Source organism: Solea solea, chromosome 6 (genome assembly GCF_958295425.1).
Source record: "Solea solea chromosome 6, fSolSol10.1, whole genome shotgun sequence".
In the NCBI taxonomy this organism is placed as follows: domain Eukaryota; kingdom Metazoa; phylum Chordata; class Actinopteri; order Pleuronectiformes; family Soleidae; genus Solea; species Solea solea.
Genome location: NC_081139.1, coordinates 26,247,194 through 26,270,474, shown reverse-complemented (window position 1 = coordinate 26,270,474; position 23,281 = coordinate 26,247,194). Strand labels below are relative to the sequence as shown.

Sequence of the window (23,281 nt, the reverse complement as noted above, 5' to 3'; positions counted from 1 at the left end):
CCCAAGTCTTTACCTGCTGCTGTGATGGATGTAACCTTTCAGTTTGAAAAGTGAAGCCTAGGAAATAGGAAGCAAGTCACACATAGCCATGGTCTCAACCACTAGTTTCAACCTTTCTACATGTAACATAATACATACATCACTTATACTGATGAGGAGAAAGTCCAGAGAGTCGCCCTCAGATACTGAGTGACTGACAGTGATCATGTGTCAGGTCCTCTGTTCCTCAAACTTGCAATTTTGAATGTTCATGATAGAAATGTGTATCAGGTGTGTTTATTTGTGTTCCAGCAAAGAATGAATCTTTTACCTTCAAGTTTTTGTCATATTGTATCTAACAACCAAGTCCACATCTACTCACAAAATTCCTCCGATCTCCTCGCTGCCTTCTTTAGAACCCAGTCTCTGCAATCAACTCCCTGACTATCTGAAAAAATGTAATTATTTAACATCATTTAAAAAGGCTCTCAAAAGGTACCTCAACAGTCAAACTGAATAAATCATCTATGTTATGTTGTTTATCTATTGTCTTAGCCTTGTCTATTTTTTTGTATGTATTTTTGTCAGTGTATGTGTTTTTTTTGTCTTACATTAATCATTCATGTATGTTTTCTTTTGTTTTCAGGTCCAGGTGAGGACAGGTATTTCCCGCCGGCAGTCGTCCAAGTGAAGCTGAAGTGAGAGGGAAGAGCAGGAAGAGCAGGAGGAGCAGAGGTCATTTTACAGCTTCTGTTGTCAGGGCCAAACTAAAAGCCAACATGACTCACTGGTTGTTGTGGTCAGTGGACGACAGGTGCCACAACATGCCTGATGTGTCTGCAAACCAGTGATAGAACACATACTTAGTTACTGTACTTTTACTCACTTACTCTGCTGTTATTCACATGAATGAGTCACACCAATGCTCAAAGTTGGTCTGACATTGGGCTTTAGATGTTGCTAAGTTGCTAATGTTGCTAAGTTGCTTATGTTGTTAAAGTGCTGGTGATGTGATGTGATGTGATGTCCACTGCTGTTGGGCGGAGTACCATGTCTGTGATTGTGAAGTGAACACCCCACGGACGTTCAAATCAGGTTTAAATAATCAGTTTAAATCAAAGAAAATGTAAGAACTATCACTTGGAAGGTTTCAATAAACTAAATTGAAGAATTCTCACCTTAACTTGTGTACATGAATGTTAGTTGAACGTTGTGCGTGTACAAACTGCAAATCTTAAGTACATTTGTTAAAAAAATGACTTTAAACAGTAAAGTAAATAGTTAAATACTTGTGGTGATGTACTTGAGTGAGTTTTCCTGTACAACACACTATGACTCAGCAGTACACACACATTTGATCTTCTCATGATTACTCATTATAAAAGATATTCAATCCGTTGTAATGGAGACGAAGGAACCACAACACAATTGTCCTCGCTTACATAAAACTATCAGTCACATTCATACTGTGTGTGGGTGGAGTCAGCACATGGGGATTTTTTTCCCCCTCTCTCGTTCGAGGACATTTAATCCTGACTTGATGCTCCGGGAAGAGATCCAGGCTGAGTATTCCAGGGAATTACGTCACAACAGGGGCAGGTTTAAGGGATTAAAACCATGTCTAATGCCAGCGCGTAATCTGATTTTTAATTTGGTGACATCTTGAAGATAAGAGAGTAGTTGTTGTCATGGAGCGCACGGTGTCGCGCGGGGAGTCCTGGCCTCGCGCCGCGCGTAAAAGCGAGTGGCTCCGGAGCGCACTGGCCCATCACCACTGCCCCGACCCCGGCGTGCAGAACGAAATCGTGGTCCTTGCTACTGGGGTAGACCAGTACCTGCAGGAGGTCTTCCACCACCTGGCCTGCACCAACAGGGACGACGCGGTGACGGCGGAGGATTTCACGGCACTGTGCGCCGTGCTGGGTCTCACCGGAGCGGGGAAGAGGACGAGGACAGTACCGGAGAACGAGACAGGAGGAGATGGAGAGAAAGAGCAGGAGGAAGAGGAGGAGGAGGAGGGGGAAGAGTTCAGGGATGTGTGTTCGCGGCTGCCCACTCAGCTCTCCTTTAAGGACTTCCACTCGCGGCTCTGTGGGGTTTTCCGTGTGCGCAGTGCGCGCAGAGGCACCGAGGACCGAACCCGGCGCTTGCCCGTCACCGATGACACGGAGTTGGTGCAGACACAGATCCGAGTCAGGTGGCCGCGCGTGCGGAGGAGAAAGTGCGTCAGTTTTGATCTGTCCAGAGAGCAGAGTGGACGCGCACACATCCACGGTGGAACCACTGCGGTGACGGAGCGTGACGCAGGTACTGTACCATCTCATCCAAAACAGCGCATTTCAAAATAAACTCCAGTAAATAAATCAATAAACAGAACGTTTATGAAAAATAAACACAAACAAATGACGCAAATAAAAATATCAAATAATTGGTAACAAATTGATTAACATTAGTTAATACTGTAATAAGCATAATAACATTTAATAATGTTATTCAGGTTAATAATTCATTCATGGATCAAGGGTTTGTACAATAATAACTGGTAACTGTTCTTCATTCATGCATTCATTAACACTTGTTCACTGTGAAGTGGATCCTGTACATGAACACTGTTTACCACACATTAAACCACACAGATCACAGTTTACAATAAGGTTCATTAATAAAAGTAAAGTAGGCCAATGCTTAACATAGTTATGTAATAACTATGCACCTTTATGGTGAAGTGTTACTAAATAGATAAAACAAGTGCCAACTATTAAAATGTGAGTTATCAGATTTAAAAGGTGATGTTGACGTTGCTTCTATAGGAAATGATGCAATGATGATTGTGCTGCTTTCCTCTCTAACCAGCTATTATCTGTGACTGCAGATACACACCAGTGTTATTAGTGTGCATTAAAACAGGGGGAGGAAGTGCTGCAGGCAACAGAGCACCAATTACTTTAACTCGTGTCTCCCTTTGTATTATTATGTTATGTTTACATCTGTACCGACTTGCAACACAGGGCTGCTTCAATTGGCTTGGGGGCCCCCAGGAAAAAAGGGACCTGGGGGCCGTATTTTGAGTTAAAGTTTTGCAACTCGTGTGTAGAGGCTGAAAGATATGCTGTTTCTGTGGCTGATGCCGATATAAGTGTGTTTTTAGGCCTATTTACTTATGGTAGTAAAGTGAGACACTAGCATTTGAGAGTGAGATGGGGTCTGGAGAGGGTGTGGTCACCTCCCAAGTCCAAGAGGCGTGACCAGTTGAACAGACCGACAACCAATCAGAGCAATGATATGATGATGATGATGAGCAATAATATGCCGTCGCTGGCAGACGTGTCTGCAGAATTAAAGACAGTGAGACACGACTTAAAGGTTGGAGTCCGACTGAAAACACAAACATTAAAATCAGCTGAGTGCCGAAACATTGGTGACTTGGTGACTATGTGCCTTTACTACTCTTAACTCTTCCTTGAATGTGTGCAGGTGAGGTCTCAGCTCTGAGGGAGCTGGTGGAGGACCTTCGCTCAGCGCTGCAGAGCAGCGACGCTCGCTGCTTGGCCCTGGAGGTGGCCCTCAGACGGGAGAGGAGCCGTAGCCTCCCTCCTCCCTCCAGCTTCACCTCTGCCGTTTCAACTCCCGCATCTTCTATCACCTTGATCCAGGGAAAACTGGTCCCAACACAGAGAATTAGAGGACAGTGCAGCGGTGCTGGAGGAGGAGGAGGAGGAGGAGGAGGCAGCAGGCTGAGGAGGACGCAGAGGACGCTGGACATCAGGGACCCTCTGCTGAGGGAACTGAGGCTGATCCGCTCCTCACGTGACGGGCAGCTGGAGGAGGCCATCAAGTTCAATGAGTGCCTGGAGAAGGAGCTGCGGTGGGCCTATCAGGAGGTGCGGAAGCTGCAGGGGGTGGAGTCAGCACTGAGGAAGGAGAACACTCAGATCAGGTTCGTCTTTATTACGGGATGTTGTTCCTTTATTTAACGTCCTCAGTCCAGGGTCTAACGTTTGAATGTAAGCGTTGTGAGAGGACAACAGTAGCCTGGGTGAACGCAGCTCAGTCTGCCAGCTATTTGATTTTCTGGCAAACAATTCACAATCTCCTAAAGAAGGGAACCGAACAGGGTTTTATCCCCTGGTGTGCTGGAGGCGGACTAGAGGCGGGCTGGAGGCGGGCTGGAGGCGGGCTTATTGCAATGACGACAGAGACCTTTGGCCTTTGACAGTTTTTGTCTTCTTCAACAACAACAAGCACATTTGTTTCCAGAGGCATTTTTCATCTCCGTCCTTTGACCACGCCTCCTGAAAGTGGGCGGAGAATACACCGTTTCCAGACTCATACTCAATCTGAAATAAAATATTGAGATGCAGTCCAGTGTTAGCCATGCTAGGACAACACCACAGTTTTATTATTCATCTGTAAACACAGGTGGTGACGTCTCTGACTGATGGTCTGAGACATCGTCAGTTTACAGACTGCAGTGGTATAATGTGATCAGTGTGTTTGAACTATTACATTCCAAAAAGCATGAAATAATGTAGTGCACCATCAAGTGGTTAATATCTGTAACTGCCCGGGACTTTGAAACAGTAGTTTAATGTCGATATTTAGTTCTTCAGGCAATTCCATGTCAAGTAATATGTAATATTATTTAATAAAGTGAATAACACTTCCCAAACTATTATTATTATTGTTATTATGAAAACCTTGCTTGCAAACATATTTGGTATTCTGTGTTTATTGTTCATTATAACATGATATTCCCCATAATTTTCCCATAATCCCCTGTGGTGATCATTCTTGACCGATGTGTCTGATGTGTTGTGTAGAGGATATCGTGAGGATTTTTGGGAGAATTTTGAGGATTGTGTAAAGTTCAGAGGAGTGAAGGTGTGGCCTTTGTGTCTGATCTCCATCAGGAGGCGGGCGGAGGAGGCCAGGGAGGCTCTCAGTCTGGGGCTCCAGAGAGTTCGGCTGATCCAGGAGCAGGCCCAGACTGTGCCGCAGCTCCAGTCCAGGATCACACAGCTGGAGACTGAGCTGCACCTGTACAGGTATAAACACTTGTGTTTGTGTTTGTGAGCATCAGCATGTTTGTGTGTCCATGTACGCGTCATTTTTAAAATCAATGCATTAAAGCTCCTCAGGTCAAGAAACATAAGATTCAGAAACGAAGAGACAAAAATGTAGTAAACTCACTGTGTTTCAAGTCAACACATAATGTAAAACTTAAATAAATAACTAAAACATAAATGAAAAACATCAGTATTTAACAGAACTGTCAGGTGGTCTTCCTGGATTCAAACGTGCACCATCTTAACATTTTCTATTTTACTTTACCACAGGTCCTACTGTAGCTGTGCCTTTGACTCCTCCCATCAACAACTGCATCCAATCAGGACAGAAGAAGTTTCTAATAAAACAGGTAAGTGGTTCATCACCGCACAGTTAAGGTTCACAGATTAAGTGACGTCCTCTGTTGAATCTTGCATCAGTGGATGAAATAGCATTACATTCACTTTAAAACACACTGAAGTGTAGATGTTTGTTGTGGTCTGCAGACGCAGGGTGTCTGCAGAGAGCAGTGGAGGGCAGAGCTGCCTCTGATGAAGAGGACGAGGACAGACAGCCGAGGGAGGAAGGACAGAGCTGCCTGTCAGAGGTGAAGAAGCACAAGAGTCAGCTGCACAGCTGTGGAAAAGGGTTAGCAGACATCTCATCTCATGTGGAATCACAATATGGGTTTAGTACCAGATCATGTCTGTATATATATATATATAGACTCCACTTTGAGTAACACATGCATACCTAACTCTGCTTTGTCTCCCTCCAGATGTCGCAGTCACGCGGTCAGTCCTCTGGTCTCTCAGAGTCTCCTCCAGGATAAAAACCTCAGCTGGACGAGAACAAACCAAGAGCAGCAGGAAGGAAGCAGAGGCTCTGAGAGAGACCAGGTAAGAGAGAGCTGATGGTCAATGTTCCATCTGAACTTTACATTACACACATGTCATATCTCAGATTGAGGAGAGAAATCCATCACAGGTGATTAATAACAGAATTGACATCAAGTCTGTGTTACGACAAAACTGAAAAACAAAGTATCTATCTGTAAAGATAAGATAAGATAAGATAAGATAAGATAAGATAAGATAAGATAAGATAAGAGAAGTGTGGGGAACTTTACATCGTCACAGCAGCAAAGACATTAAAGATAAAGATAATAAATAATAAACATGCATTTCCAAGAAAGTACAATATAGAAGATATTGACAATAAAACTATAAAAAAGTTAAAATAGAATGTACATTATAGACTGTTTCCAGAATATATACAGTATGGACTTGATATTTACATTATAAACAAAGATTAAACATGGGATATTATATATGTATGCATATATAATATCTAATAATGATATATAAATTATAATTTAATTTCAATTTTTGTAATTTTCCTCTAATTTAAAATATAATAAGTGAATTTCACAAAGAATAGGCATAAACAAAACCTATTTTAAAATGTACTTTTCTTTTCATCAATCAATCAATGAACCGATATTCACAATAATAATCGTTTAAATCCACGCGCTCTAAGCTCATGTCGTCCCGTCTCTCAGCAGACGGAGACAGACGAGGACAATCCGAGGCTGGAGGACAAACCCAAGATGTTTCTGCTGGAGGAGAAACTCACAGACGCCCTCACTCTGCTGCTGCAGCTACGCAACGAGGCAAGGAGCGAACACACACACACACACACACGTTTCCCTCTTTAAGTAACTCTCCTGCACCAAAGTGCAGAGAGTAAATCAGCCATTTTTCCCGTCTCTGTTGACCCACTGCTGCACCCACCATGTCTCCACTCAGCGTGTGCATGCCTGTCGTGTTTGGTTCCTCTCTCATTTAAAGACAGCAGGGATTAGGTTTATGGAGTGTATCCCAGTGACAGGCCGTGTTTTGCTCCACAGAACATGTCCCGCACAGCTCTGGGGAAGATAGTGAAGGACACTCTGGGCGTGTGCAGTAGAAGCGGAGATGGTAGGTCTGTTCAACGTCTTTTAAACGCACCAAATGTTCACATTTTAGTTTGAATTGACTTGGATCGACAGATGAACTTGTAATCACTCGTAATGGCAATAGCGACTCCTTGTGTTATGATGTGATCATATTCAGAATCCCACTAAGTCTAGACGCTGGTGTTTACTGTGAGAGATGCTGAGGATCTGAAGGATGAGGTGCACCTCTGTTAACCCTGAGAACGACCATGTTTAAACATATAGAGATACATATATGTGTGTATATATATATATATATACAGTATATATACATATATGTATATATACACGTTTATATATAAAATTGGATTTAATTTGTGAAAATTGGAAAAAAGTCACAGTTCAAAGTTGAGAAGTTGCACGTGAAAGTCAACATGTGGTTATTACGGTAGTTTCACTCAGATCACCAGCTGATCACCAGCTGATCACCAGCACTGGTGACAAACACAACTGAACTACTCCTCTTTCCTTTTAGGTCAGTCGAGGGTGGTCCAGGTAGCCAAAGCTCTGTGCCTGCAGCTGTCGTCCAGTGACCTCCTCGGAGACAGACTGAACAACAGAAGAGCAGCAGCAGAGAATCTACTGGTTACATCTTCTCGGCATCAAAGCACCAGTGCAAACCCTCTGCTCATCTCCTGTTAACATGTTACAATGTTTCTTACTTTTTGCTTTTATCTGACTATATATATATATTTTTTTTATCGCAGGTTTAATGTATTTAAAGTTCTTTTAAATTGACTTTATCCAAAATGATTCTGTTGTATTCTGTATCTATTTAATGATAGCAAATAAATATTTTTATCCAAAACAGTGTTTTATTGCTCTGTATAAAGTAGTTCCTGAGACACTGAGCAGAAGGATACATACGTCTAAAATGTCAATATGAACACAGGAGTCTGGTGTATTTATGACTCCGCCCACGTACTGGAAAATGTGATGGAAAGCCAAGGTGAGGGGCGTGGGAAAGCACTCGGGACCTACTGTCCTGCACGTTTTCGATCGGATTCAAATAGTCGGCTCATTGATTTGAATCGGGTGTGCTGGAGCAGGGACTGGTGTGTCATTTGAAATCATGCACAGAAACCAGGGAAATGGTATGAAATAATATAGTCCTTTATTTCCAGCAATTTACAAAGTCCTTGCACAGAGAAAGCCTTCCTCTCGAGAGGAGCGCACAAGACCGCAGGCCCAGCAAGACTAATACATGTGAAAGGCAACATAAGTGACAGGTGACGTCTGGAGCCTGGATCTGGATGTGGGATGGTTTTCGGCCTGAGGATCGGCGTGGCTCCCTGTGACTTCAGGGGCTTGAAGCACTGAGGTTAACAAGGCAGTAGTAGTCAGACGAAGGGTTTTTAAACTCTGGAATCATAAGAAGATGTGACGCTGTATTGCATTTTTATTTTTTTTACTTTTTTTTGTCAGGTATTTCCGTTCTTCAACTTGTGATTCACTTGATTCCAGACCTTTCAGGAGCCCTTTTTTTAAATCACTCCGCTCGATTCACCGTCGCTGACGCTTGCAGCCCTCGTCTCCACGGCGACGTCATATAAAATCACTGTGACATTACACGTCAGAATCATCCTACTGTACATCTTTTATTAATCAAAAACTATTTTAAAGAGATGCTACTCAGTGGGCGAACCTAGCTCCTGATTGGTTACTCTGAGGCGAGCTTGGCTCTGATAGGTTAAGGCCTTTCTATGATTCAGGGTTTGTGTAAAACATGGTTTTAGGCACTGTGCTATGACTTAGCAGAAAAAGGAAAGCTCTACTGGCCTTTGCAAAGGAAAAAAAAAAGACAAACATTAAAGAGAAGAGGATAGAGACAACAACATGGTGATAAAGAAACAGAGCCCAAATAAACAACCTTATATATAGAATAAATATAATATGTACAATTTGCTTTGTGTGCATCTAAAAATAAATAGACAAAGCATTACTTGCCCCTGTTGTACAAGTATTCACAACTTCCCACGGACACAGAGGCAGAACACTGGTCACGAGCAGAGCCGAGGACACGTGCAGCTCTTACTACATGTCGTAGTTATAGAACCACGCCACTAGAGGGCGGACGCGTGTGGGTTTGAATCCAGGGGACACACACACACAGAGAAGTTGTACAGTTAAGAGAATTCCTCTGTTTGTCACATTACAGTACATGTGTGTGTGTGTGTGTGTGTGTGTGTGCGTCAGTGAAGTTGCTCCATCTTTACAGCGATCGTAAGAAGAGTTAATAAAAAGTTAAGGAAAAGGAGGAGAGGAATAGAAAGAAGGAAGAAAAATCACAATTTTAACATAATAACAATAGTAATAATAATAAAAAAATCAGCAAAAGAAAAAAAAAGGAAAATGTTTTGTTTTTTTCACATTGTGCACATGCACTCTACTGGCCCCTGGTGCATCAGTCAGGCCTCACGTGGGTCAGGTCAGCTGAGTGTGGAGGAAGATATTAAGCTATTCCGTTATTTCTATAATGAAGATGTGCAAGAATACCATGAGACACATGTTCGTGCGACACCACGCGCTTTATCTACAGTGACGTCGCTCCACCTGCTACAGTTTGAGATTCAGTATTTGCTCTTTGTAACACTTTGGTGCGGTATTTTGTTTTTTTTCCTTTCTATGGGCTTTGGTGTGGGAAGGGAGAGCTTTATAAAAGCAGCAAAGACTTCAGGTTCCAGTTGGAAAAGGCTGCGGAACGGCGACATACAGACATGAGCAGACAGATTTTTATCAGGTCAGCTTTTTGTTTAGGGGCTAAAATCTTTTTTCACAGGTGTGCCTGCCATTATCGGTTGGGCTTGGATTGCAAAGCCAAAGCCTGGATTGTGCAGGAGTAAACTTAAATGACAGCATTAATATTCTGCTGTTCCATCCTCATGTATCATTGCTGGCAGCTTCTTATGCGTGTGTGAGTGTGTGTGTGTGTGTGTAATAAAACCTCCTCAAGCCTGTTCTACTGTAAAACACGTACTGTATTTTTCCTAAATCATTAGATTCCATGTAATATTCTCTCTCTCTCTCTCTCTGTGTATATCACTGAGCACTTCTAGACCTGTTTGAGCACATGTTTGCCGTCTCTGTTGTCTTAGTTTCAAGTGTTAAAAGTGGGAGGGCTCAAGTCCCCATTGAAAATAATGAGGAATGGCCCTTGAAATACAACAGATATTGATTCATATCAAAAACATTATTTGTCAACATTCATAATTATTGTCAATAGAATAATAATAAAAGTAGTAGGACTAAGTTATTAGGGTAAAATAGAGGCGAGGGTCTGGATACATCAGGTGTGTGTGTGTGTGTGTGTGTGTGTGTGTGTGTGTTGTTGACAGTGTTGGGATGCTGGGGCAGCTGCTGTGGTGCATCAGTGTCCTGATGTCCTGAAGATGAAATGCTACACGTGCACTCTAGCATCAGTCGGAGCCCTACAGGAGATTAGCCCTTTTTAATGTAGACATCGTCCACTTTCAGAAAAAGACTGAGGTTTGTCACAGCGTACAGAAGAAGGCCGTCTCTTTTTTCTTTTTTTTATCATTCAGTTGCCCACATTAGAGTCTTTGTCCCCGATGAAATAGCGCATGTGGAAGCAGAGGGCGAGGAAGCCGGTTCCCAGCAAGTCGCCCAGCGCCGTCAGGTAGGGGATGGAGAAGTTGTCGGGGTCCATGCCTCGACCCCACATCCAGTGCACCATCCAGTCCGCCAGGTAGAGGAGGATTATCACCTGGGAGGAGAACAAAGCAGAGGCGCACCTCACGATACTGGAGACACTCTCACTTCTCAGGAATGACACGTTTAGCTGCTCGTAGATAAGAAAAGAATCATTTGACTGCAATTATTCTGCATCACTGGCCTCATTTTTTTCATTTTATATTTAACGTCATTAATGCAGCTGGATGGAGTACATTTGTTTAATGTTTATCATTATAGTTCATATCATTATTATTAATAATCTATATATAACAACAACAATAATAACAATAATAGATTATTATTATTATCATTATTTTTTATTATTATTATTATTATTATTATAATAATAATAATAATAATAATAATAGCAGTCAAGCTTTTGTAAAAAAGTGTTCCGTATAGGGGTGGGTAATATTTAGATGAAAATATATAACAATATCTGTGATGATATATCGCAGAATTTCTAAATAAAATGATGCAAAATGAATCTAGTAATAAAAAAACATAGAGAAATAAATCATTTGAACTTGACATGGATTGGAGGGTCCCACCTGTGTCAGACAGACTTCACTTTCATACAATAAAGGCCTCTGCAGGATCCAGATCCAACTGTGAGGCTATTTTTCATATAGTAGTGGATTGTCATTTTTATCATGCTAAAATGATGAAATCAGTATCATTTTCTATAATGATGCTTTTGATTTGATATCAATATTTTTTTTTTTTTTTAACTTCAATTACAATAGTTAGTTAGAATTGTATCGTGTGGAAAAATAAGACAATGTGTGTGTGTGTGTGTGTGTGTGTACCTGAAGTAGTGCAGCAGCCAGGTAGAAGGTGATGAAGATGGGGGTCAGGGTGGTGTGTCCACCCCTCAGTGAGTTGATGGTGTAAAGGAAGACGAGGTGACCCGGCGCCACCAGGAGGAAGAGCACACGGGCCGACCGAGAGTTCACAGCTGGGGAAGACAGAGAGAGGGGGGAGTGGCCGATTTTTTAGTCACATGACTAAAAAAGGACTGTGATGAATCAAAGAGTGACGGAAGAAGAACAGAAACTCACTGGAGCCGAAGAAGGAGGTGCAGGGTGTGGGGCACTTCCTGGGTGTGAGGTTGGGATCCCCCATGGGTAAACCATTCATGTGCAGATAGGTGGAGATCCGACTGGCCTGGACCGCGACCAGGTTACCGCCCACACCTCATGACACACACACACACACACACACATGGTAAAACTATGGAAACATTGTGAAACACACTCTGCAACTTTAAAGTTCCCCTGCTAATATCTCATGTAAGGAAGGTTGGATCATGTTTTCCCGGTGTTTACCGTTAATGACCGGGGTAAAGACGGCCATGCCGGCGAACTTTGGATCGGTGACGGTCTTGTCGAGGATCAGTCCACCAACGCTGCAAGACAGGATGTTATTTCACCACGTGTCGTCACAGGGAAACACATTAGAGTCTTTGTTTAAACAGGAAACGTGAACTGTGATAAACAGTAGAGACGTGTGTATTACGGTGTTACAGTATATGAAGAACAGAACAAATATTCCTCAATTCATTCAAATGTTGTTTTCAGAACAATCAGCTGTGGGCGGGGTCAGCACATTTGTCTCTGTGTGTCCCTGTGACTCCGCCTCTCGCCCTACATCAACTGGGATTGGCACCACCGCCCCCCCCACAACCCTCATGTGGAGGACAAAGTGGTAGAAGATGAATGAATGAATGAATGAATGAATGAATGAATGTACCTGCTGATAGCCATGGCGATGATGACCGGCTCCCAGCCGGAGTAAAGGACTTCTCTGGTTGATGGGATCCTCCGGGCTATGAGCACCCACAGAGGACACAGGGCGACGAACACCGCACACACCAGAGGGTTGGCGTAGTTATTATGGTCTGTGGAGAGGAGGGGGATTTACACAGAGAATATGGATGGAATGACATTATACCTTCTATGGTAAAGGGTCTGTATTGATACGACCACTCAAAGCTGCTTTTGTTTAGATGAAAACGTAGAGAATGTATCACAGTTACATTGTACCCTGTATATATGTGTACATCTGAAGAATTGTTTCAGAGCAGTGTTCGTTGGATTCCTTTACAGATGCAATGAATTATATTCGTCATTTAGTCTTTGTTACACACAGTCAACAGAATTATTAACAATTATAAAAACAAAACTCCTTCAGTCTATTATTTTCATAATTAATCTGGCGATATTTTCTCAATAAATCAATTTGAACTCAGCTCGATGAGACGCCTCGTTGCCATTTCCCATTTCAGATTAAAAGCACTCCAGCGCCTCTGTGCCCTTCCATTTCTTTTTACATGCTGTTATTATTCCATCAAACCTAGATTACACCACAGACGTCCAGCCTGTGTTTTAGATTCAGTACACTGCTGAACAAATATACTACATTAGTACAATCCTCTTTTCCATCATTTGAGGCGGAAATGTTCCATATTAAATCATAACACAAAGGAGTGAGTGAACGCATGTCAGACACTGATGTGTTACCGAGCTCCTTGTACAGTCCCGTGGAGATGCCCGCCAGCAGGGACAGAGTGATCAGGTCTCCCAGGCTCGCTGCGATGGGCGTGGCCACGTTGTCTGGGTTGATTCCAACCTTCCTGGACGCGATGATGACGCCGATCATGATGAGCCCTGTGAGAGTTCAGGTCAGAGACGTCAGTGAGGGCACGGTCGCACATGATGACCGCGTGGAAAATGTTGTCTTTTCTAAGTGAACACTTTTGGAATATTTTACTTTAATTCTAAAGGTTAAAGTTAAGAGTTAAAAACAACAACTCAGAAGGTGTCTATTAGGGCCACGTCCATACGTCTCTGTTTACGTTTTTCATCTCTGAAGTCCAACTGATAAAATGAAATAAAAAAAGGGAAATTCTTGACTTTGTTTGTGTCTTAAAAGACAATTTACTCGACACTTTTTTTTACTTCTGCAGTATATTGTAATGTCACGTGTCCATGTCGTTAAACCTATGTTGCATTCCATTTGTAGGAAGGGAGGGTAGGTGGGCGGAGCTTCCGTGCACACCTTCAGTTTTGTTAGTTAAGTGGGTGTGGTGTGTTGATGCAGGCGTGTGCGCTGATCGTTGTTGTGCTTTTTCCGTACACGTTTGGTGAGATCACTGCTGGTTTTCTTGTGTTTCCGTGTCAGAGTACTGTTACTGTCACTTGTTACTGAGACGTTCACTTAAGCCACTCATTTGTAATATAAAGCTTTTTTTTCTTACCCAGCAGCAGAGAGGCTATGAAGGCCGTGGCCACACTGGACGCACACAGCAGCACGGCGTGGCCAATGTTGAAGTCTCCCTCTGGGATCCAGCCGAAGATGACCGCAGCGATGGAGGCCAGGAACCCCACCACTGTGGCCTGGACCTGCACACACACACACACACACACGGGTGATGGAGGTGATGATGACTGCAGAGCTTTCTGAAGCTTAACTTTCAAATACTGTTGCAGTCACAGTTCATATGAACGTCATCGAAGCTACTTGATGACGACACACCCAAGGTAGATGGTTGTTATTTATACTACCACAAGAGGGCGCCTATTTTAAATACGTAACTCTTGCATTCAAGGACAGGAATTCACTCTAATGGTCCTGTTATAGTCCCTGTACTATAGTACCTCCTCTACGTGGGCGGAGCCATCACTGCACGGCTGCATGAAACTGGCATGACTTTGTTTTACGCGCGACACACACACACACAAACTAGTTAGTGAAGCAGTTGTCTTTGGTGGACTGAATCAGTATATACAGTCTTTTTACAGTGAAATTAAAATAACATTTTTCATACTCATGTCACAGCAGATGTAGATATATGTTTTCTTATAATAGCTGTAGAGGGCGCCAGCACCTGAAGTCAAAGACTGATCAGCCTAGTGTTTTAATCATGAGTCATATCGAGGGATCTGTAATATACTGTAATATAATACTGTATACGATGATTTTCATAACCTTTGAATCTGTAGATTGTTTCTTCCATGAATCAATTCATCGTTTGGTCCATTAAATGTCAGATCAGTGTTTTCAAAACCCCAAAATGACGACGATGTACTCAAACGTCTTGTTTTGTCCACAAACTTAAATGATTGACTTTGTTTATGGAGCAAAGAAACCAGGGAATATTCACGTTAAAGAAACTGACGAGGAGTCGGTTATCAAAACACTTGGTGATTAACGAGTAGTAGTGGATTCAAAATCAAAAATTGGGCATGTGTGTTGATGTTCTTACAGGATCAGGACACTGGAGCTGAGTTTACCTGGATGAGGGCCAGGTTCCCCATGATCATCTGCCACATGTCCTTGGCTGTGTCCATCTGACCAATGTTAGCCTGAAAGAGGCAGAGGAACACACAAGGTTAACATACTGTTTCTGTGTGTGTGTGTGTGTGTGTGTGTGTGTGTCTGGTCCCATCAGAACAATGACAGGTCAGTTCTGTGGACAAAGACACTCTGATCTGATCCCCCACCCTGCGGCCGACTCCACTTATCTCATCTCCTCTCTTCCACACACACACACACACACACACACACTGACGGTCTCAAGCGTCAAGTGGCCGTGTCCACAGTGGGCCACTGTGTGTCCAGAGCAATGATGCGTATGGTCATCCACAGTGAGAGGACACAAACCTCTCTGTCCACTAACATTAACATATATGCACAAAGAAGGGAAACAATTCAATTAATATTCTTCATATGGATATATATATATTTTAACAAGGTCAAAGATACTGTGCAAATACACTTTGATCGTATAAAATCACCATTAAGTGATTTCTTCCATTTTCACTGACGCATTATTGAGGGAGTATAATGTCAATCTCTGGCTTTAATATAAAACCCTCATATTCATCAGTTATAATCCATGAGCCAGAGATCAACATTTCACTTGTCTGCAACACTCAAGGTGCGGAAGCTTATGAACAATGATTGAAAATGATATTTTGATGAGCTAAAGTTACCTCCCATTTAAAAATAATGATTTGTAACTAAAAAGGTGCAAATCCTGGGAGAGTCCATTTGTTAAAGACCCATAAGTGACAGTTCATTTTATCACACTGTACCATCTCATCCAGTATGTGCCGTTACAATACCGTAGTACAGAAGTGTGTCCACTGAAATGTTAGGATTCAGAAGAAAATGAACAATAATTACATTTAAAACATTTATTTGCATACATATGCAAACATACACATAACATGTTCACTAGCATGTACATTTTTATCTTTTTAATATTTTAGAAGGCGTGTGTGCGTCTGTACCCGTGGGGTGAAAACGCTACATTATTTGTTCCTTCTATTGATTTATTTCACTTTGTAGCCTCCCAGCACAATATTGTACTCCAATACACAATATTCTGCAAATGTACACACATGTGCTTGTATTGTTGAGTGTGCGTTGTTGTGAGAAAATATCCACAAACAGGGTTTAAATGAAAGCCAAGATCTCCCCATCTACATGATATCAAACACAAGATAATATGAAACATCAAAACAAGTCTAACACGCAATTTACTTCAAACAGTAAATGCTTTGTGTTTATATAACACAAAAAAAGAGAAAAAGTTTCCCTTTTAAAAAGTTGAATGTGACCTTATATCAATAAATATTCTTTTGTTTTTGCAATAAAAAACTTTCAATTAAACATTAAATATGAGATTGTATTTTGGGTTCATATATTTGTACGTCCTCCGCCGTCATGAACCATCTCTGCATCTCATGTGTCTGCACCACTCATGGTGCGAAAGCTTATGGGCAATGATTGAAAAATTATATTTGGGTATATGATCATGTTAATGAGAAAAATGGTGTTTTTAGAGATGAGATGCAACACACACACACACACACACAGAGAGCTGAGAACACATGAGCCGTTTGGATAAGAAGCCTGATTTACATGGATTTACATTAAGAGCTGACAAGCTTTTACAACATTAGCAAATATGGAAAAACTGACCCCGTGTGAACATCTGGATCATCACGGAGAAGAGAGCACAGTCATGAACGACACGCGTGTTTTATATCCTGAACAAATCAATCAAATATATAAAAGGAAATGAAATCCGGCTGAATTACTCATTTCATTGCCTGGCGTTTTTGAAATGTCCTTTTTTTATTATTGCTACATTTCATTTTCATGATTAGGTTTTATGAGATTTGACATAAAATACAGCTATTTTTATTATTATGTTATTGTTGTTTCTCATCTGATCATTTTTCTGTTGACACATGAAACTCAACCACATACATTCATTATAAAGTGCTATTTTAATAACTGTTCTCAAAGAAATTCACCAAAAACGCTTTGACAATCATTTTGTTCAGACCAGTGATGATAAAGAAGAGGAAGACTAAGAAAAAAGAAAGACGATGATGTGAAATGAAAACTCTTGCAGCGAGCCAGGACCAGGGATTACATTCTTTTCAGTAATAAGCGCATTAGGAAACTAACAGTTCCTTTAATCTGCTGATAATGACCTGGTCCCGCTGAGGTCAGTCAGCAGAGCGCTAACACTCAGACCTCGGCTCAAACTCTGGCATCGTTCCATCGCTTTCATCAGGGACGCTAGAAATCATCAGTTACTCTACTTCATCATTAATGTTAGAAATGGGTTTGATAAAAAGCTGATTCACACGACAGTGTCGCCGTTCACTCACTACTGTCATACATCACATCTACTGTACGTGCAGCACACAGGAGCAACGTGGGGGTTGAGTGTCCTGCCCAAGGACACATCAGCACCGGATTTATTTAACAAAAATGACTGACCATTAAATATTAGCTCAGCAACAACAGAAACAGATAAATATATCTGTACGACACCAACGACATGACATACAGTAAGTGGTGTAGAATGTTAGTGAGATGCTGGAATATGTGATCCCTGTGTGTATGAAGGCTTTATTTTTTCCCCCTGGTCTGTTTTTCCCAAAGCTCGGCTTGGTCACCTGTTTCCCACAGGTCAGTGGAAAGAATGTGAGGATTGGAGCGACTCGGAGCGACACTGACACATATCCCGTTAGCTCTGGTTATCAAAGATCTCACACTGTCTACATCATGGGGGTTCCAAAACACTGGGTCTTTGCCCCCACAGATTTATTTAGGTGTTTTTCCCCAAATCAAAATGATAGTAGATGTTATTGAAGAACAGAAAATGTGCTTGTGTCACAAATTAAATTGTGATTTTGGGTCACGATATTTTGCCATTTTTTAATCATGGGTCCTCATAGAGAAGGTTTTGGTGGTTGTACTGACACATACGTCCCTACAGTTCAGTGTGTCCAGTTCCTGGTGATTTGAGAATCATCGCTCACATACAACAGCAGGGAAACACAATGGTGTAATTTTTTTTTGTGATAAACAGCCATATTTATTCTTTCTCTACTCTACTTCATCCTCCACAGGAGGGTCACAGCCAATCCCAGCTGACATAGGGCAAAAGGCGGAGTCAGTTTACAGAAGAGAACAACAATTCACTCTCACATTTAACCTGAGACACCAACGCTCTCACAGAAAACATGGCCCCGGACATGACATGGTAAAATAAATAAATAAATTGTGCCCACGGAATAGCTATAACATGGCCACGAAGTATGTATACTGTATAATGTGCGCACAAAATACTAATACTACGGTCATCGTTCCTGGACAGTTTGGTAAGCAAATCGAGCGCACCTCCTCTAAGGTCAAAGGTAGAGGCAGTAGAGTGGCTAAAGCTACACAATGGACAGAGGTAGTGTGATAAGAGTTTTATTTTAGGCAGAATATTGAGAGGCAGGTTTCTTTACCGGCACAGGTAAGACAATAACAACATGACACCACTCGATTTGCTTACCCATATATCCAGGAATGAAATTTTTTTAATTAGTATTTTGTGCACACATTATACCTACTTCGTGGCCACAAAGAAGTATTTCGTGTGCACGTTATAGCTATAATTTATTTTATTTTTTTACCATGTCATGTCTGAGGCTCCGTAAAAAGTAGATTTTTAAGGCTGTCTCTCTGTTAGAACTTTGTGAAGTTTGTGTTGCTTTGTAATCCAACAATTCCCTATATCAAAGTATATCAAACAACCACACTTCCTTTAAATTGTCACACAGGGAAACAGGTCAGGCAGAGGAAGGGTCAGGTGAACGGGCAGGGTCAGTGACAAGATGTTAAAAAACAAAGAGGATTATGGGAATGCTGCTATCAGTTCGTCTGAACCTCAGGTTACGCTTGCCAATATGACCTCTGACCCCAGGGATAATCAGCTGTAATAGATCTTAGCTGATGAGGGATCTGAGACAAGTTGGGTAACTTGTAAGTGGGAAACACTTCACACAGCCACAGTGAAACATTCCACCATGATAAACAAGGATTGTACAGAAAACAATACAATCAATGCATGGCCATCATTTTTATCATACAATTTATATAAACAATGTTTTTTCTGGCATCACCCCCACTGTGATATCAACCCACTGAAAGGTGGCTGACCAAATCAAATCTATGACCACTGAAGTCTATGATATCTTAGGAATTCTGTTTTTCAACTTTCAATAGCACTCACTGTCGTCAGGTAAATATCGCACAGATATACACTGTAAATGTTGTAAACACAACGAACGCAGCAGTCTTTCTAACGTCTGAATAAACGGGAGCACGCCGAGCTCGTGAGGACTCTTTCTGTGATGTAAAAAATATACGGTGGCCGACTGGTGCAAACACACTGCAACGACCTAAAACACATGCAGGAGGAGAAACCAGCTGCATATTCACAAATGCTGCGGATTCCCAAAACGCCAGCAGGTCCCAAAACATTTGCGTCTGCCCCTCTCGGCCGACAGAAACGACAATGGAAACGTACTCAAAAATGGAAGCGCTCGCTTTGGTGCAGCTATACGACCAGCCATTACGATGCTCGGGGACTACTCTGTCGGCCGAAAGGGGCAAACGCAAATTTTTTGGGACTTGTCGGTGTTTTGGGACTTGCCGGCGTTTTGGGACTTGCTGGTTACCGGTGTTTTGGGACTTGCCGGCATTTTGGGACTTGCTAGCACTTTGGGACTTGCTAGCTTTTGGGACTTGCTGGTTGCCAGTGTTTTGGGAATATGCAGCTCTTTTCTCCTCCTGCATGTGTTTTGGGACTTGCCTGGGTTTTGGGAATACGCAGCGTTTGTGAATATGCAGCTCGTTTCTCCTCCTGCATGTGTTTTGGGACTTGCCTGTGTTTTGGGAATACGCAGCGTTTGTGAATATGCAGCTCGTTTCTCCTCCTGCATGTGTTTTGGGACTTGCCGGTGTTTTGGGAATCTGCAGCGTTTGTGAACATGCAGCTCGTTTCTCCTCCTGCATGTGTTTTGGGACTTGGCCGTGTTTTGGTAATACGCAGAGTTTGTGACTATGCAGCTCGTTTCTCCTCCTGCATGTGTTTTGGGACTTGGCCGTGTTTTGGGAATCCGCAGCGTTTGTGAATATGCAGCTCGTTTCTCCTCCTGCATGTGTTTTGGGACTTGCCGGTGTTTTGGGAATACACAGCGTTTGTGAATATGCAGCTCGTTTCTCCTCCTGCATGTGTTTTGGGACTTGCCGGTGTTTTGGGAATACACAGCGTTTGTGACTATGCAGCTCGTTTCTCCTCCTGCATGTGTTTTGGGTCGTTGCAGTGTGTTTGCCGCTGTCGGCCACCGTACACATATGATGTGGTGTCAAAATGTTTTACTCTGAAAAGTAAACCAGATGTTTAATTTCCCTACTTCCTTTGCGGCATCCACCAGAAATACAAGTGCTGTGTATCCGCTCTGACCCCCCCATATTGGGGGTGTGGCCAGAGGAGGACGGTTGGTGACAAAAGGCCGGGAAGAGCCAGCTAATAGGAACATTCAAATGTAATGGGAGGTGTTTATCCAGAGAAGGCAGTACATACACACATGTTAACACAAAATACATCATTCAAATACTTCACACAAAACTACCAAGACTTGGACCTGGATCACTGAATAACATTACTAGATAACCATCTAGGCTTTAGTTACTCTTTAGTGAGGGCTTTACAAACTCCAGTTTCCTGTTGGAAAAGTCTGTTTACGGGTGAGATGTAGCAGCATTGGTTAAGATGTCATAGACTTCGACTTAAGATGGTGTAGAATGCACATGTCTCTTACCGCAGTGGAAAGTCTTGAGGCCAGTGTCATCTCCAGGTTTCCTTTGAGCCCCAGCAGCGCTGGGACCAGGATGAACACCTCAGATACTTCCACAAACACAGTCCAGTGCTGCAAAGAACACATGTAACATCAGTCACAATTTAAACACGCTGCCATGCTGGAAAACAAGCACATCTGATTGAGAGAGACATTGATTAAGTGGTAAAATTGTGTGTGCATGATGGAACATGGAGCATGATAGGACACCAGACTCACTGTTAAGGTAACTTAGTTTGTTATTTGGCCTTTGCCCCATCCTGAAGCTATTTGCTCCTCTTCTTTATCACTTGTAAATAAAACATGTTTCATTGGTTCAGCGGTTCTGTGGCTATTTTTCTTGAGTCTCGAGGAAGTTGAGTATTTTTATGTCATGCTTCGGTGAAAACAGTGCGTGAGATGGGTGTGTAAGTGTGTGAGCACATAAGACCTGATGAATGAATTTGAACTGAAAAACAATATTTACAACGATCACTCACCCACAACTGGCCAGTATTTAATGTGCAGTGTGTAATATTTATTATAAGGGATTGGTTGGCATTTACTTAACACACTACCATTCATAATTACGGTTGTTTAAGTGAAACACGGCTCTGCCATGTTTGTACAGAATCCTAAAAGAACATTTGGCATTTTGAAGGAATACGTACGATACAAACAAAGACCAACAACCTCCTTTCTGGTATGTGAAGGCCACTAAATGTCTCACACATTTGACCTTTAGCAGGAAGAAAATGGCAAGGTTCCAAGACGACAGTGAGCTCAGTAAACCATGTGGAAAAAAATGCACAACCATAAAGATGCTGTGATAAAATACAAGTTAAACAATATCCAGAAGCTTACGCTACATTTCATTTACATCAGAGCTCAGGAGTCACAGCTGGACCGACTGTGATGACACAGGAAACATGGACACTTCCCTGTCCCAGACGAGCCACAACTCCACAACAAGGCCTGGAAGCTGGACCAGGAAAATCTAAAATGACAGCGTGGGCAGGTGGTGGGTTTACGCCAGAGAATCACTGATCATGTGTCGAGCACGTGTGAGGGCACATGTCGTCTCTGCCATGTGTTTTTAAATCTTAGTAGATGGCCTTTAATGAAATTCATAGTTGGTATTCTTAGACCTGACCCTTGACGACCTCCTCCCTGGCTGCGGGCCGGTCTCTGCGAGCTGGGTTGCCTGTGAGTCTCAGGGCTTGTCACTGTGGTCAAGTGTCTCCACTGCAGCTCGTGCAATCGTAACAGGTCTGTGGTCAAAACAAAGCTCTTGCCGAGGACATGGATTTTGTTCGTGTAAAAAGTGCTTATCTTTGGAGCCGGTCCCACAGGCCCCTAGCACTTAGAGTCCAGTCTGCCTCGAGCTGAATCAATATTCAGTGAGGCTGGCACAGAAAAGAGCAGGGACGGAGGAGGAGGAGGAGTGGACGTTGCAGCGACACACAACGTTTCTCACTGTGTTGGTCCTGCTGTGTATCCAGATGTACATACAGCGCTGATAAGGAATGTCATGGACTGGATAGTTCAGAGTGTGTTTTGTATCAGTAGGTGTGGTGTATCAGAACTTCAGTGTGGGTTAAACTTCCTTCCTTCTGTCACTACCCTTGCTGTCACCAGGCCAAGCACAGTTCCTTCCAACCGCCTGCCCCTCAGCTTGGCTCGCTGCCTTGTGCCAGGCCAGCAGCCCTGTGAGCACCTCTGTGAGCACTCCTCTCTCCTTTCACAGCCACATGCTTTCAAGCTCTCTCTCTCTCTCTCTCTCTACTTCTGTCTCACTCTCCTATCTCTCTCTCTCTGTGCCTATACCCCGTCGTGATATATGTTGTTGTCTCCATGGAACACTGGCTTTGAGCCAAACTCGACCCCCACCATCCCCCCCCCACCCCCACATGGCCACCTCCTCGGTTCTAAGAACTCTACAGGACAACCCCAGTACCACTGTGTACAGACCTATAGGAGCTCTGGTATGCAAGCCCCACAAGGGTCAAGTTGCCCAGTTGAGTAACATGGCCCCATTTTATTTGTGATCAGTGTACTTGATGTACTGAGTGTGAGGCTGAACCTGATGGCATGCAATGTCAATGAAACTCACAGACACTACAAGAGGACGTCTCCCCACACTCACTTCCTGTGAAGACGGTTACAAATGCAAATACTAGTGGATGAGCATCAGCATTCAATTATTTGATCATTCACTTAAGTATAAAAAAAAAAACTACTTCCTACTATTCATAATACATTAGAAAGGTAGAAAACTAAATGTTTTATCAATATCAATAATCATTTGTACAAACACAACTTTCTACTCCAGTGACAGCAGCAGCACACACTTAGTGGACTTCATGTG

At 42.6% G+C, this 23,281-nt stretch overlaps 2 protein-coding genes across 8 annotated transcripts in view; one reads left to right on the top strand and one right to left on the bottom strand.

Moving 5' to 3' along the window:
• The first annotated feature begins 1,530 nt into the window (after nt 1-1,530).
• si:ch211-112f3.4 (EF-hand and coiled-coil domain-containing protein 1) lies at nt 1,531-7,755 on the top strand. 3 transcript variants are annotated; one of them, XM_058631960.1, is made up of 9 exons: nt 1,531-2,286; nt 3,454-3,916; nt 4,890-5,024; nt 5,316-5,395; nt 5,532-5,673; nt 5,804-5,924; nt 6,590-6,697; nt 6,935-7,004; nt 7,497-7,755. In XM_058631960.1, the coding sequence occupies exons 1-9, from the start codon at nt 1,668-1,670 to the stop codon at nt 7,661-7,663; spliced, it is 1,905 nt and encodes a 634-aa protein (XP_058487943.1). In that variant the 5' UTR covers nt 1,531-1,667; the 3' UTR covers nt 7,664-7,755. The 3 variants fall into 3 exon arrangements, with proteins under 3 accessions (XP_058487943.1, XP_058487942.1, XP_058487945.1); XM_058631959.1 differs by having other exon boundaries at nt 6,587-6,697; XM_058631962.1 differs by having other exon boundaries at nt 6,587-6,697; nt 6,935-7,008; nt 7,497-7,660.
• A 358-nt stretch (nt 7,756-8,113) lies between these two features.
• Nucleotides 8,114-23,281, bottom strand: part of slc41a1 (solute carrier family 41 member 1) — a 33,480-nt gene continuing 18,312 nt past the window's right edge. For all 5 annotated transcript variants that reach the window (XM_058631986.1, XM_058631985.1, XM_058631989.1 and 2 more), the window contains 9 exons: nt 20,899-21,006; nt 15,010-15,081; nt 13,974-14,118; nt 13,237-13,383; nt 12,467-12,614; nt 12,043-12,122; nt 11,776-11,910; nt 11,524-11,672; nt 8,114-10,745 (listed from right to left, as the gene is read on the bottom strand). In XM_058631986.1, the coding sequence (XP_058487969.1) occupies nt 10,560-10,745; nt 11,524-11,672; nt 11,776-11,910; nt 12,043-12,122; nt 12,467-12,614; nt 13,237-13,383; nt 13,974-14,118; nt 15,010-15,081; nt 20,899-21,006 (1,170 nt within the window). In that variant the 3' untranslated portion in view covers nt 8,114-10,559. The remainder of the gene's footprint in view (nt 10,746-11,523; nt 11,673-11,775; nt 11,911-12,042; nt 12,123-12,466; nt 12,615-13,236; nt 13,384-13,973; nt 14,119-15,009; nt 15,082-20,898; nt 21,007-23,281) is intronic.

Excerpts from the sequence above, each read along its gene's own strand:
- si:ch211-112f3.4 (XM_058631959.1), top strand. The coding sequence starts at position 1,668 with ATGGAGCGCACGGTGTCGCGCGGGGAGTCCTGGCCTCGCGCCGCGCGT. Across the intron at positions 2,287-3,453 it reads GGTGACGGAGCGTGACGCAG|GTGAGGTCTCAGCTCTGAGG; the intron begins GTACTGTACCAT and ends GAATGTGTGCAG. Across the intron at positions 5,925-6,586 it reads GAGGCTCTGAGAGAGACCAG|CAGACGGAGACAGACGAGGA; the intron begins GTAAGAGAGAGC and ends CCCGTCTCTCAG.